At 39.0% G+C, this 13772-nt stretch overlaps 3 protein-coding genes across 5 annotated transcripts; 2 read left to right on the top strand and 1 right to left on the bottom strand.

The window, feature by feature from the left end:
- Positions 1 to 97: 97 nt before the first annotated feature.
- fcf1 (FCF1 rRNA-processing protein) lies at positions 98 to 2863 on the top strand. The gene is made up of 8 exons (XM_017413233.3): positions 98 to 207; positions 472 to 536; positions 696 to 770; positions 857 to 1005; positions 1120 to 1192; positions 1299 to 1386; positions 2354 to 2448; positions 2562 to 2863. The coding sequence occupies exons 1-8, from the start codon at positions 205 to 207 to the stop codon at positions 2608 to 2610; spliced, it is 597 nt and encodes a 198-aa protein (XP_017268722.1). The 5' UTR covers positions 98 to 204; the 3' UTR covers positions 2611 to 2863.
- Positions 2864 to 3000: 137 nt separating this feature from the next.
- On the top strand, positions 3001 to 8187 carry vash1 (vasohibin 1). 2 transcript variants are annotated; one of them, XM_017417780.3, is made up of 8 exons: positions 3001 to 3223; positions 3763 to 4017; positions 4310 to 4398; positions 4784 to 4840; positions 5198 to 5272; positions 5553 to 5934; positions 6457 to 6566; positions 6765 to 8187. In XM_017417780.3, exons 2-8 carry the CDS (start codon positions 3796 to 3798, stop codon positions 6832 to 6834), a joined length of 1005 nt encoding a protein of 334 aa, XP_017273269.1. In that variant the 5' UTR covers positions 3001 to 3223; positions 3763 to 3795; the 3' UTR covers positions 6835 to 8187. The 2 variants fall into 2 exon arrangements, with proteins under 2 accessions (XP_017273269.1, XP_017273259.1); XM_017417770.3 differs by having other exon boundaries at positions 3001 to 3344.
- angel1 (angel homolog 1 (Drosophila)) lies at positions 7489 to 13150 on the bottom strand. Of its 2 annotated transcripts, none has more exons than XM_017417757.3 (10): positions 13030 to 13150; positions 11704 to 12495; positions 11334 to 11569; positions 11166 to 11235; positions 10635 to 11077; positions 10364 to 10511; positions 10167 to 10277; positions 10016 to 10049; positions 9670 to 9833; positions 7489 to 9551 (listed from the first exon to the last, which is right to left on the bottom strand). In XM_017417757.3, exons 1-10 carry the CDS (start codon positions 13094 to 13096, stop codon positions 9391 to 9393), a joined length of 2226 nt encoding a protein of 741 aa, XP_017273246.1. In that variant the 5' UTR covers positions 13097 to 13150; the 3' UTR covers positions 7489 to 9390. The 2 variants fall into 2 exon arrangements, with proteins under 2 accessions (XP_017273246.1, XP_024861537.1); XM_025005769.2 differs by having other exon boundaries at positions 11334 to 11566.
- Between the last annotated feature and the right edge of the window lie 622 nt (positions 13151 to 13772).

Here is a 13772-nt window from a genome sequence, read left to right as displayed (position 1 = left end):
GAATATATTAATTGTAACATCTGCCTAAAATGCGCTTCTTGAGACGGGGTGCTTTTTAAGGCCCGGGTGCTTTTTTCTGCACAACACCAGGAAACGAGTCAAAAAAAAGCGTCGATTGTTGATTACGTCACGGAGTCGACACACGAGGAGAGAAGGACCAAATTTAACACAATCTATTTGAAACTGAGGACTGAAATTCGAAGCATGGTAAATAATTATGAACAGCGTCACAGCTACATTACAGTTACCTTTTTAGTTTTTATTAGTTTAAATTTGCTACCTTTTGTATTAGTTGTTAGTTAGAGTTAACGTTAGTTTAGTTAGCCTAGCATCTCACGTAAACCAGCTACTCCCGTTTTTAAAAGGAAGATGAAATGTTTAAATAGGTGATAGAAGTATCAAAAATGTGCTATTAATTTCGATGCTTGGCTTGTAACTGATTTCTTTGGGGTTTAACTTTTTTTTAAAAAGGGAAAGCAGAAGACGAAGAAGTTTGCTGCAATGAAAAGAATGATTAATCTCAAAGATCACAGAATGTAAGTTTTAATCGTTGCTCTTTATTTTCTTTCTAAAGTCACTGATTCAATCATCTTTCTTAGGAGCCCAGGCCAGCTTATTAATTCCCCTAATTAAGCGTAAGGAAGGACTTTATTAATATTTTTTTTCCCAAATACAACCTCTTACCTGTGTTGCAGAAAAGAGAAAGATCGTGCTAAAGCAAAAGAGAAGAAGAAGAAGAAGGATCCCTCTGAGCTTAAGGAACGAGAAGTGTAAGTTAGGCTCTCAGCAGAATAAACCACACTGTATATATGTGGTTGTGGTCTTATTGACTCCCCCCCCCCCCCTTTCACTGCAGCACAAAGTACCCATCATGCCTGTTTTTCCAGTATAACACGCAGCTTGGCCCACCGTATCACGTTCTTGTCGACACCAACTTCATAAACTTTTCCATCAAGGCCAAACTGGACATTGTTCAGTCTATGATGGACTGCCTCTACGCCAAATGTAAATATTACTACAATTCATGTGTCATATTAGTCACTTGTTACACTAACATGAGATGGTATCATTTGACAATAATACAAAAACTTCATACTTGTTTTCTCATATGTGATCTAGGTATCCCGTATATCACAGATTGTGTGATGGCTGAGATTGAGAAGCTTGGATTAAAATATAGAGTTGCACTCAGGTACAAACATTGGTGAAAAATCAGCTCTGAGGGCATATAATTGTTTCTTCTTCCTGCTCACCTTAACAATGTTTTTCTGTTTTCCATTTATCGTTTCTTCTGTCAGGATTGCCAAAGATCCTCGGTTTGAGCGCCTACCATGCACACACAAGGGAACATACGCTGATGATTGTTTAGTCCAAAGGGTAACGCAGGTAATATTTCTAAGTGTACAGTTGTTATACTGGCACACATTCAGCAGAATGTCAATGTAATGGTGAACGCTGTGATTTATGTAACAAAGGTTAAAAAAAGATACAGGAAGGCTATTGGAAATTGAAATCCATTGGCCACAGTAATCAGGAAGTACAAAAATAGTTGCAATAGAGCATCAGCAGATGTCCTTTCAAAGTGATGTCCTTGATCGTACACCCTTATACATTTTCCCTCAACAACAGACCAGTGAGTGCTCCAGGCTCAACACAGGGGTTATAATTGGAAATCTGAGCTACCCTGGCAGCTCACTCAGTGTGAAGGATGCTGCATAAAATCAGTATTTATGGATGACATCCAAGCTAAAAAATCATGTCATTCTCTTTAGCACCAAACTGCAAGACTCATTTTTACTGAACAACATTAAATATAACAGTATAGTACAGAGGCCACAGTGTGAATACATGGAGATGGAATAGAGCAATAGTTGTTCAAAACATTTGTTGATGCAACTTCAAATGTCAGCAAATATCCTAAAATGCTGAAAAGACATCCCTAGTTTCCAAAAGCGTGGCATAAAATAAATTTTCTAAAATAATAATGATTCAAATCAGTAAGTTACTTACTTGAATCCAACAGAAATTTTTAAGTGTTTTTAAAAAGCAAATAATCAGTTTCTCTATCAGGAACAGTTCGAAAAAATGTTTGGTCCAGAAACTGTAAGACTTGTATCCTTATAAAATAGTATTTTAATCCAAACTTTAAAAAAAAGTTGTAGTTATGTTGCGTTTAATGCTGTGGAACCTGTAGTTTTGCAAAACCCGCTTGTTCATCTTAAAACTAATAACATCATCCAAAGACAATATAATTTTGAATCAATTAATATGAAAATTACACATTTATTTTTATGTAATATAGCAAATGTTTTTTTGAGACGAGTGACTAATTATATAAAAACTGTTTCTGCAGCACAAGTGTTACATCCTGGCTACTGTGGACAGAGATCTGAAGAGAAGGGTCAGGAAGATACCTGGAGTGCCCATCATGTACATCTCAAACCACAGGTAACAACTTTCTAACAGTTGTCTCACAAATCTTAAAGCTTTCTCTATGTATGTGCACTAAAAAGTCAGAAATCACAAAACATAACAGGTATTACTTTGGACTCCAATTACAGGTATAACATTGAACGAATGCCTGACGACTATGGTGCCCCAAGGTTTTAATATTGGTTCACCTGAGCTGGACCTGTTAATAAACTGAAGATTCCTGTTGATTCTTTTTTTGCTGTGTATAGTCAAACAAACAAATAAATAAACAAACAAACAAACAAACAAACAAAAAAAACGTAAGGTTTGAAGTGAAATTTGTTTATTATCATAGTGGGTTTGACTATATTTCAGCTTTGCAAATTCCATCGTTTTCTCTCCATAAAATATTTTGTTGCAGATGGCTCTTTGAATAAATAAAATAATTCATTGAAATGTTTTTGTCATTTTTTTGTAATAAAGGTTTTATTAAAAGGTTTTCATTGCAGATTTCTCTCCTTTTGTGAACAACATTTTTTTTTTACAATACAAATTAAAGCATTGCTAGAATTAATGTATTTTTTTAGAACTCAGCCCTTTATATATAAACATTTTCAGCGGGTCTCGGACGAACGTCTTACGAGGAGCACTTGAATGCACCACTTCTCACAGCTGAGCTCATGCTCCAAGTCGAGCGCATGCGCAGTAGTCGGTGGCCGGGGAGTGTCTGAGCAGCTCGTTAGACTCGGAAGGAGCCGAAAAGAGCATCTGCAGGAACAATGAATCGGACGGCTTCGGAGGAGAGGATTTTGTAAGACGTACCAGAACTGGACGGATGGGGAGACTAGGGGAAATGGGATCATAAAGGAGTTCTGATTTATTGGATGTTTTTTTTGTTTGTTTGTTTTTTTTGGCGTGAACGACCTCTAATGGTACAGGGAATTTGGTTTCTCTAATTGTTGCCAGCAGAGTCAACCTTCTGGTGTTGCATTGGCGAGTTTATGATCGCTTACCATTAAATTAGACATTAGATGTTATTGCTTAACTCACCTTAATATCTTATTTGCATGAATAGCTGCTTATTAGATGGCCTTTAGTGTTGAGCACTTGCTGCCAAGTCAAGTATTTTTGTCTTTTTCACTTTTTAAATCACTGCTTCATTCACTTGCTTCTACCAAAGAGCAAATGCATTGGCTGTTTTTTTTTGTTTGTTTTTTGTGAGACACTGATGCCATAATCTCCTAGATGTCATGTCTTGACCATCTGCTGCTGGAACCTGTTTAAACCTGCAAGCTGATTAAACCAGTAAAAGGCTCCAAAGCATAATCACTCAGTGCATTCCTGTGTTAGGACTGTGTTGTGTTGCTGCCTGCTCAAGGAGGGATGCTGAAGGCCACAGTGGGCTCAGCGGAGGAGAAGGACGAGGAGCAGGAGGACGAAGGCGAAGAAGAGCTGAGGGATGGAGGGGTGCCTTTCTTTGTGAACAGAGGAGGCCTCCCAGTGGATGAGGAGACTTGGGAGAGGATGTGGCGACATGTGGCGAGAATCCACCCGAATGGTGAAGCGTTGGCGAAGGAGATAAGAGGTGCCACTGACCTGCCCAAGGTACAGTTGGGAATTAAACTAACAGAACATATGTTGTAGCTTATTGCTTCTTAATCCATTTAATCATCATCCCTTTGTCCATATGATGCACAGGAATTGCACATTTTATTTATGTTATTTTTATGTTATTATGTTATGTTATTTATGTTATTTTTTTTTTTGCATAAAGAGCAATCAGGACACTACTTGTTACAAGAAGCAGAAAAGAGCACAGAGATTAAATGAGACTGCGTGCTGGAGCTGCAGTGAATACTGGGATTGTTTTGTGGCAATCAAGTTATTTGTCCCGCAGATTCCAGTACCAAGTGTGCCTACATACCAGCCTACGACTACTATCCCCCAACGCCTGGAAGCCATACAAAAGTACATCAGGGAATTGCAGTATCCTTTGATACCTTTATTATGAATAATTTGTGTATTTATTCGAGCACTTTTTATGTAAAATCACACAAATTGCCAAGCTTAAAGACATTAGATCTTTAACACACTAATTTTTGCTGTAACTGAGTGTAATATTATATATACTTAGATAAATGTGCTGTTTTCTAACAGACTTTTAATATAGGTCAACCAGTATAGATGAAACGTAAGCCAGTGAGGAGACTACAACCTTGTTTTTTCACTACAGGAAAAAATTCATTCATAATTAACCAGCAATCTATAAATATAAAAAAAAGCACTTGGAGGAGCCATGTCCTCTTTTTTTGTGGATGCTGTCATGCTCTTCCATCGCGTGTTTTGGTTTGACCTTAACTGGATCTTACAGGTACAATCACACAGGAACACAGTTTTTTGAGATAAAGAAAAGCCGTCCTCTTACCGCGTAAGTAAACCTCCCTTTAAATTCAAACCTTACTGGGGTTAGAGGCATCAGTTTTAGGATAGCACAGCCAGTGTTTGTTGACGTCTTAAGGTTTTAGCCTGTGAGGGCAGATGCATGTGGATTAGCCGTGTCTCTGGTTTACACCAGGGCTTTGGGAGAAGCTACTAATGTCAGTCAGCGGATGTTTGTCCTCGCTTTATTAGATTTGGGTACTATTTCTCTGGCTCATAGAAAAGGATTTTGACTGCACAAAAACAATAGCAGTCTGTTCATGTTACTGGCTCCCTGCTGTGTTGATGTTTTATGCAGAACTATGTAAGAAAAAAAAATTCATTTTTTTTTTTATTATCTTCACAGATTAATGGACATCGCTAAGGAGATGACGCGAGAGGCTCTGCCAATCAAATGTTTGGAGGCGGTGATCCTGGCAATGTATCTTTAAAGACACAGAGAGCATGTTGCACGACAACTGAAATTTAGATTTTGTTATTCTATGTTCTGCTGGGAGGACTTTATATTGTTTTAAGAGTGTGGACCATGTGTTTGGTTGGCTCAAGGTCATTCCTGAAGGAATAAATAAATAGACAAAAGAGATGATTCTCTCTGATATGAAGCAAAATGAAAACTTGATTGAAAAATCCGAATCTGTATTGCTTAAATTGCATGCATATGTAGGAATTAAACAGATGCTCCTTTACCGTTCTTGATCCAGTTATCTCACCAATAACATGGCTGGTGTGGAGCGCTTCCCCCTCAGCTTTAAGTCTCACTTCTCAGGGAACCACTTCTACCACATTGTGCTCGGCGTTCACAGCGGGGGACGTTTCGGTGCGCTGGGCATGAGCCGAAGGGAGGACCTCATGTTCAAGCCGCTGGAGTTCCGGACCCTGCTGGACTTGGTGCAGGAGTTCGAAGGCGCCTACAGGGGCTACTGGCACACCCTGCGCAAGATCAAGATCGGCCAGTACGTGTCCCACGACCCTCACAGCGTGGAGCAGATCGAGTGGAAACACTCAATACTGGACGTGGACAAGATGAGCAAGGAGGAGCTACGGAAAGAGCTGGAGAGACACACCAGAGACATGAGGCTGAAGGTACATTACTGCAATACTTATTTGTGACCTTTTTATTAGTTCATTCTGTTGCTTTAGTCTTTTTGTCTGGAATCCATGTTAACTTATTTTGCATCTTCCACTAAAACGAGCTGTTGATCCATTTATAATTTTAATAAATGATGGGAAAACTAATTTGTCCTCAGCAGATGGACTGACCTTCCTATCTGCTTATGAAATTTCCTTTGACCTAATGTTTCCTCGCCCAGTGACTCTCAGTTGATCCGCTGGCTGAGAGGCAATTTCTCTCAAGTGTTTCTCTCTCATCACCTTTGATGCTAAGATAATGCACTGTGTAATAAAACTAATGCTTTGTGCACGGATGGCTCAATCCATCAGTGGCTGGTCTTTTCCTCTGAGTGCTCTGACCAATCACTTTGAAGGCACGAACAGATTCCAGCCACAGGCACTCTGAACAAGATGGACAAAAGCATGGTTAACTCACACGGGGTAGTGGTTGAAGTGATTTAAATTCCGATGAACTTCTTAACTTTGTTTTTGCAGATAGGAAAACCGGCACCCCCCTCTCCCGTTAGGGATAGGAAAAACAGCATGGGTTCACCTCATAAAGGACCAAACAGCCCCATCCGGAGGATCAGCCGTGCTGAGAGACGGTATGATTGATCACAAACTGATTTATTTCTAATAGGGGGAAAAAATACACACACTCACCACCTTCTTTAGGTGCTGGAACATATTTAGACTGCAGGGGTTCTGTGATCTTAGGCTAAAAAGAAAGTAATATCAGAATTAGTCACCGTTCAGTTGAGTTCTGACCAAGCCTTTTTACTGTTTTTGTGGTTTTGTTGCAGCCCCTCTGGAGAGAAGAAGGTTTTGGAACAAAAATCGTCAGATATTAATGGATACCAGATTCGAGTCTGAAAACAAATTATGTCCTGCTTGAAAGCATTACTACACGCCTGTTTATGGTACCAGTGAGTAAATCAAACTGGCTTGCTCACTGGATGCAGTCTTGAATGGGTCACTGGCAACTTTTCTTCCTGAAACAAACGCCTCATTCAGCTTTTCTATGTTGTTAAAGGCTTTTTTTTCTGAAGCAGTTGCAGTAATTGGTGCTAGCAGTGCTCCCAGTTTATTAAAAGAGGGAGTACTTTTTAAAAAAATTAAAGATAAGTGGAGTTTTGCTACTTTAACCCAATATGAAGCTGGGAAAAAATACCAGTCACTGTAAATGTACAAATCCACGCAACGTCTCTTTGCTGTTAGGTTTTTCTGCAGTCTGCATCATATTGTTAGTATGCAAAGACTTATTGTGTATTATGAGTCCACTTTGACTCCACTGGGTAACAGTTACATGTATAGTGACTGGTTTATAAACCCTTGTGCCTTGTATAAAAAAATAAGACAGAAACTATTACTGAGTCCAATATTTTTATTTTGTAACTGAACAGTTTTGTTTCCACTCTGTGACTCAGTGATCCAACACCCAGAGACAAGCATGTTCAGGCTGCTACTGTGGGAGGATGTTATATATCCAAATGTCAGAAGGCATTTATCAATCAGTTTTATGCCTCATGAGACATCTATTTACTAATAACATAACTACCATCCATCCCTGCATTCAATATAGATGTAAAGGATTAGAAGTCTATTTATCATGTCTGTGCAGCTTACTTGCTTTATATCGTCAACTTTTATTTGTAGCAACTTTCACTTGCCTTAAGTGAACTCCAAGTCCCTGACTTCCACTGAAACAAAGATGTAAAAAAGTTTTAAAGCACTTTTATCTGTTTTTTGTATTTTTTTATTGAGATTTCTGTCATTTTATACTACCTACAGTGTTTGTGATCACCAGTTAGCACTTATTATTCACCAAATGTTGTTCTGAATGTTGCTACCGTCAACATTTTTATCTAATCTGGGTGTTGTCCACTTTCACTTCGATTGATCTGTAATGCAGTTGATTTGCAGAATCACAATAAAAAGAGCTGTTTTTTGTGCTATTGAGAGTTTCTATGAATTTGTGGTCATATTAACATGCATAACAAACCAAAAACCCTTAAATATACGTGGATAACGAGAAGGTACATATAATCGAGGGAAATATTTTCTGTGGGTAAGTTTTTTAACAGAGCACACCTTCAGCTTTAAATACTGAGTCAGATGATGATGAAAGCAGTCTCCAAACATTGCCACTTTTAAAGATAGTACAAAAAAAACCTCAACACAATGAGATCCATACAAAAATAGCATAAAACCTTTGGCAATTTCAAACAACTGAACAAAACCCTTAAACTTCAATATATACATCAAACAGCAAAACAAATGTAAAAACTTGATAAATAATGACAAAATACTTCTCTTCGCTATACTGTCTAGGTTGTTGGTTCCCAAACTAGGAGTTGGGACCTCGCTTTGGGTCATGCAACATAAAACTGAGGGTCCTTAGATGATCTCCAGAAACAAAATAAAATTAAAGATTACTACTAATAGCATATTTATGCTATAACTGTCGCAAGAGATAAAAAGAAGTGTAGTTAAAAATGGATAAAAACAGTCTTATGGTTGTTGAAGTCTTTGTCATTATGCTCTTGTTTAATCGCCCTACTAGCATTTTTGTAGACTTGAGCCAAGAATAGTTTTGGTTGCAAGTCTTTGCTGTAAATTGTAGGTATCAAGCTGAAAAGTTTAGGAACCACTGGTTTAGGTGATGCCAATATTTGCTGTAGTCGTGTTCAGTAATATCTGTAGTATGCTGGTTGTGTGTTGTTCTCGTAATTTGAGATCAGGTTGTTTTATAGACCTAAACTGATAAATAGAAATGTTCCTTGCAGCACATCAAGCAGCCTGTTAGGCTGTTGGCTTTGTCACAGACTCTATATATATATATATATATATATATATACCTCAGAGGGAGGTGTGTGTTGTGTAGAGGACTGCCAACAATGTACTGAGACATGGAAAAAAAAAAAGCTTCTTCAGAGTTTTGTTGTTGGAGTTATCTTTTTGAAATTCGCAAAAAAAAAAAAAACAGTTGTAGGAGTAATGGAAATTAGTAAAGGCATTCTAACTGAGTCTTTACTGAGCACCGTTATGCATTAAAGCTCGACTAAACCATGAATTATTTATTGCTGCATTAACCACACACAGATGAACTGAATGCCTGAGAGGAGCAGTTAGAGCACACATTCAGGTCACAAGCTCAGCCTTAGATATGCACGTCTACTCACTAACTGGAATACTTCGTATTACTGGATGACTAAATTATTTACTGATGCAAAATAAGAGTAACGTATTATTCAAAAATATTTATTCAAACTGTTGCAATTTTTGCCATTTACCAAAAAATATTTAACATTAAAAAGAAGAAAAAAAAATTGTCTATGCAAAACTGCAATTCTTGATTTTGAACACATTGTGAAACTCTTATCAAACATATACGTTTAGGACACTTTGAGCATAAATATGCTCGTCCTTTCAGGCAGAGCTCAGGTCCAGCTGAAACTGTGCAACCAGACAGAGATGGTCTGAGGGGAAAATGTGATTGGGAAGACCGTTCATTGACCACAGGACATCCTCAGATAGGAGAGACAGAAAACCAGTCAGCTTTAGACCTTCGCCTGCGAACCTTCCACAAGCTAGTGAGAAAAAAACAAACGCAGACACACACAAATCATGTTAGATGTTTGAAAGTATCTCCTAACTTTTAAAGATTTAAAAAGTAATAATCAGCTGCGTTCAGTTCTGTAATTGTACCTTTGTGCTCAGAGGCAAAGAGATGTTTTGGAGTGTAGAAGATGTAGTCAACAGTAGCTCCTCCTTCAGAGTGAAGGGTTGTAACTTCTGGACAGCCAGAGCCAGGAAGTACATGTTTGTAGACCGACTTCAGGTCTAACCGATGACTGATGCTGTGTCTGAACCTGGAGAGCCTCAACATTTAGTACCAACTTTTTTTCACTCAGTGGAGTTTCTTGTTTTAAACATCATTAATTTTATTCTGTGTTATGAAAATGTCAAAGGATAGTGGATTAACTAATTAATTAAAGTAGCTTTAATATTTATTGTACTATTGTAAAAGACAAGAGCTTCCATGTGAACTAACCTGTTAACATCCTGTTGTTTATCCGCTGAAGCATCTGTTTTCAATGTGAATTTAAAAAACAGAAATTTCAGATTTCAAGAAGAGTTGGAGTATTTTTAATTAATAAAATGTATTTTAATGTTGTGCTCTTAGCACTAAATGAGAGCCCCACCTGGTGTGTTGTCAGTCACTCCTGGAATCAGTTTCAGGTCTTTGGGACGGACACAGGCAGCTGGACAAAAGCGCAACTGCAGCATAAACTCATGGCTGTACTGATGTTCCCCTACATGCAAAGAAAAATGACAGAGAAAATGCCATTAAAGATATAAATCCTCCACTCGGATAAATATTAGGAAAGAAATAACTGACCTGCTTTCTGATGTTTGCTCTCAAACGTACTGCTGGTAGTGCTGGTTATGTACTGGCACCTGTCAGTGATTCCCAGAGAGCTGGGCCACAAGGGGGCACACAGTCTGTGGTAGGCAGGCTTGTATGACAGGTCCTCTTGGCCTGATATCTGTTGAACACAACAAATAAACACATGCTTAACTGCTGAAATAATGACATTATACTGTATTTAAATTACAATGAAGCCAAGCACAGATTACAGCGTGATTATCTGTTTTTTTTGTTTTCTCACCATCCACGCTGGCAGACCCTGGTAGTAGAGCTTACCGGTGGTAATCAGTTGGTACAAAGGCGTGTGTGGACGAGAGTTAAAATCCCCACACAACACAACATTACAGTGTTGACCTTTGGCCTTACAGGACTTGATCATGGTGTCAATTTCTGCCACCATGATCGCCAACTGTGCCAGCTTCACGTCCCCTCTTCTAGGGTTGAAGAGCAGGTGTGTGTTGGCCACACACAGCGGCGGGCCCATCTCCTTAACCCCCGCTCCTTGGCCAACTAATGGTTGAAGGAGCAGAACAATGCCCACATTGTGCCGGTCTAACAGCTCTGTCTCAGGCCTGAAGAACTCCAGCTTTGAGACTGCGACTTCAGCAAAGCAGGTGCTACGATAGCAAATAGCACAGCCATCTGTCTTGGTTCCTGTACGCCGCTTGTACACACAGGTGTAGCCTGAATAACATGAACAGATACTTTGTGATGTGTTTGTCACAACATCATCCACAATTCCTGGCCCTCTGTTTTGTCTCGGCTGCCCTACCCAACTGCGAAAGGAATGGGTACAGTTGTTCGTGGTAGTGGTTCTCCTGAACTTCTTGAAGACACAATATCTACACCCAGAAGGACACACACACATTATTAATGACAACATAATATTAGAATTATGATGTAATCCATGCATTTTCAAAAACAAGGGCATTTGACTCACATCTGGGGTCCAATTATTTATTTCCTTTAGAAGCAGGCTGCAGCGGTAATTCCAGTCGAGCACCTCCAGGGGGCAGTGTATGTACAGATGCTCATTGAGCTCCAGCAAGTCTTGTGCAAGGATGTTGTAGGACATAACAGTGAAGTCCATTGAGGCACTTTTGGATGGAAAAGGGGTCAGAGCACACTCAGCTGCAGCAGCGCTTTGATCCAAGTCCTCCCATATCCTCCACACTACTGGGGGAATAACAAACACAGGATGAATGTTGAGATGAATGTTAACACTCTATGGATGAGCAAAGACAAATGACGAGCACAGTCTTACTGATGCGTATATATATTCCAGCCGAGGAGAAGCAAATATTCCTTACCTTCCAAAGGCACTGTCGGCTCCATAGGAGGGTAATAGCTTCCAGCAGGAAGTTGCCAGAATGGGCACTGCACTTCTTGTGCTAGACCAGGCCCTGCAGGAAAGTGCCAGCCGGTTTGTGCATCATGTTGCTCATCAAGATTAGGATGAGTTTGAGTGCTGGACAGAAATGAATCTGTATATACAATCTCTGAATCACCAGCTGCATTAAAGGTAACATCTCCGGTAGGAGCTAAATACTCGTCCCAGCACTCAGTTACTTCAGATGTGGTTTTAGCTGGAGACTTTGACTCATCTAAGTCTGAACTTAGGACTTGTTCATCTGCAGAACAAATATGTTTGCTCTCTTCAGCTTCAAGTACAGACACATCCAAAGTTTCAGTCTGTGTCTGTTTCTGTTTAGGACAGGTAACTTCTTGTATGCTGTCCTCTATCTGCAGGCACTTGAATTGTTCCATGAGTGCTTGCTGTGGATTGATATCATCACTATTTTTATGTTTGGGAGTTTCTACTTCTTCTTTCAATGCAGACTGCATTTCCCTCATCTTTGGAGCTGTATCGTTCTTTGTTTCCTTATGCAGGAAAACTGTTAATGGTTCCTTATCCATGTCAAGATTTGTGTTGTTGTCCTTTAGGTCAGGTTCTTCAACCCTTTCTTTCTCATCTCCCATTGTTTCTCGTATCTGGTCAAGCAGGGCTGTCTCAGATTGACTGTTTATGATTGTGGCAGTACCACCATCCCACTCTGTCCTGCCATTAATCAATTTAGGAGAAAGATCTTTCTCCGACTGTCCTACAAAACAAAACAAAACATCAAGATAAATGATTTTTTTTCACATAAAATATTGCATGCACACTCTGTTAAAGTTCACGTGACTCTGTTTGTTTATTAGAATAATTTATCCAGATACAATTAAGATTTTAAAACATAAAAACGGAAATCTAAATAAACAACACAGAGCAAAACACATAGACACGCGGCTGCGCGCTGACGTCACAGGGGGGCGTGAGAAAAACGGGAAAAAAAACAAGCGCAAGCTAAGCTAACTAAGTCCAGTTAGCTGCATAACAAGGCACGCGTTCTTCACAAAATCTAAAATACGAGCCCCAACTCGTAACTTGAAACCACAAGACTCGTGTCGATCTGAACTTTGAATGCTAAAACCTAATTTACCAGCGAAAAGTCGGGAGCGTCTAGACTGCTCCGTCAGCGGAAAACTTGTATGTTGGCAACAGTTAGCTCGTTGCATCTGGTCAAGACTTACTGAAGATTTTATCAGCTACGAATAACCTTAGATTTACTGTGCAAATGTGTTGTTAGATTTACCTGTGCACCGACGGGACAAGTACCATGATAAGGGGTAAAGCGCATAAAACAACAAGCTGCCAATCATGTTTCTTCACTGAAACCTGCGCATGCGCATTCTGATGTTGTTCTCAGCCCCCTCCCCCCCAAGTGAAACGTCACTGTTTTTTCATGTGCACTGTACACTATAATTTCTTTCTTCTTTGCTTTCAAGAAGCCAAACTTTCTTGTGATTGATTTATTGGATCTATTTAGTATAAATAATGCACATACATATATAAATGGTACATACAATAAAAACACTTGGATAACACAAGAAAGTGAAAACACTTATTTCCATTGTGGTCCATTGATAGGTCATTCAGTGTTTTTGGGACTTCTGCTACTTTTTTTTTTTTTACCTTTTTAAGTTCAATACGTACCTCACCATAACAACATATTATGCAAAATGTAGCCTATAAAAATGAGAAAAATAGACAAGTGGAGGACAACAGAAGTGTCCCTCCTTAAAAAATAAATACTTACTGCTGATGATCAGTTTCTGAAAGTTGTGTTTGAAATAGAAAAAAAAATCTATCAATGACCTGGCACAGGACCTGTGAGATATATTATCTTTCAGTAGTTCTATCTACTGTATAGCAGACTGAAATAAGTAAAAAAAAAAAAAAAAAAAAAAACGTGTCTAAAGAAAAATGTTCAGAAAGCCTGAATAACGTATCAAGACTACTCCAAAAGGTATAGAAATTCTGGGATGACTCAAGAAG

This window comes from Kryptolebias marmoratus, linkage group LG10 (assembly GCF_001649575.2).
Source record: "Kryptolebias marmoratus isolate JLee-2015 linkage group LG10, ASM164957v2, whole genome shotgun sequence".
Lineage (NCBI taxonomy): Eukaryota > Metazoa > Chordata > Actinopteri > Cyprinodontiformes > Rivulidae > Kryptolebias > Kryptolebias marmoratus.
The sequence above is the reverse complement of the archived record's forward strand: the minus strand, read 5'-3'. Positions and strand labels throughout refer to the sequence as shown.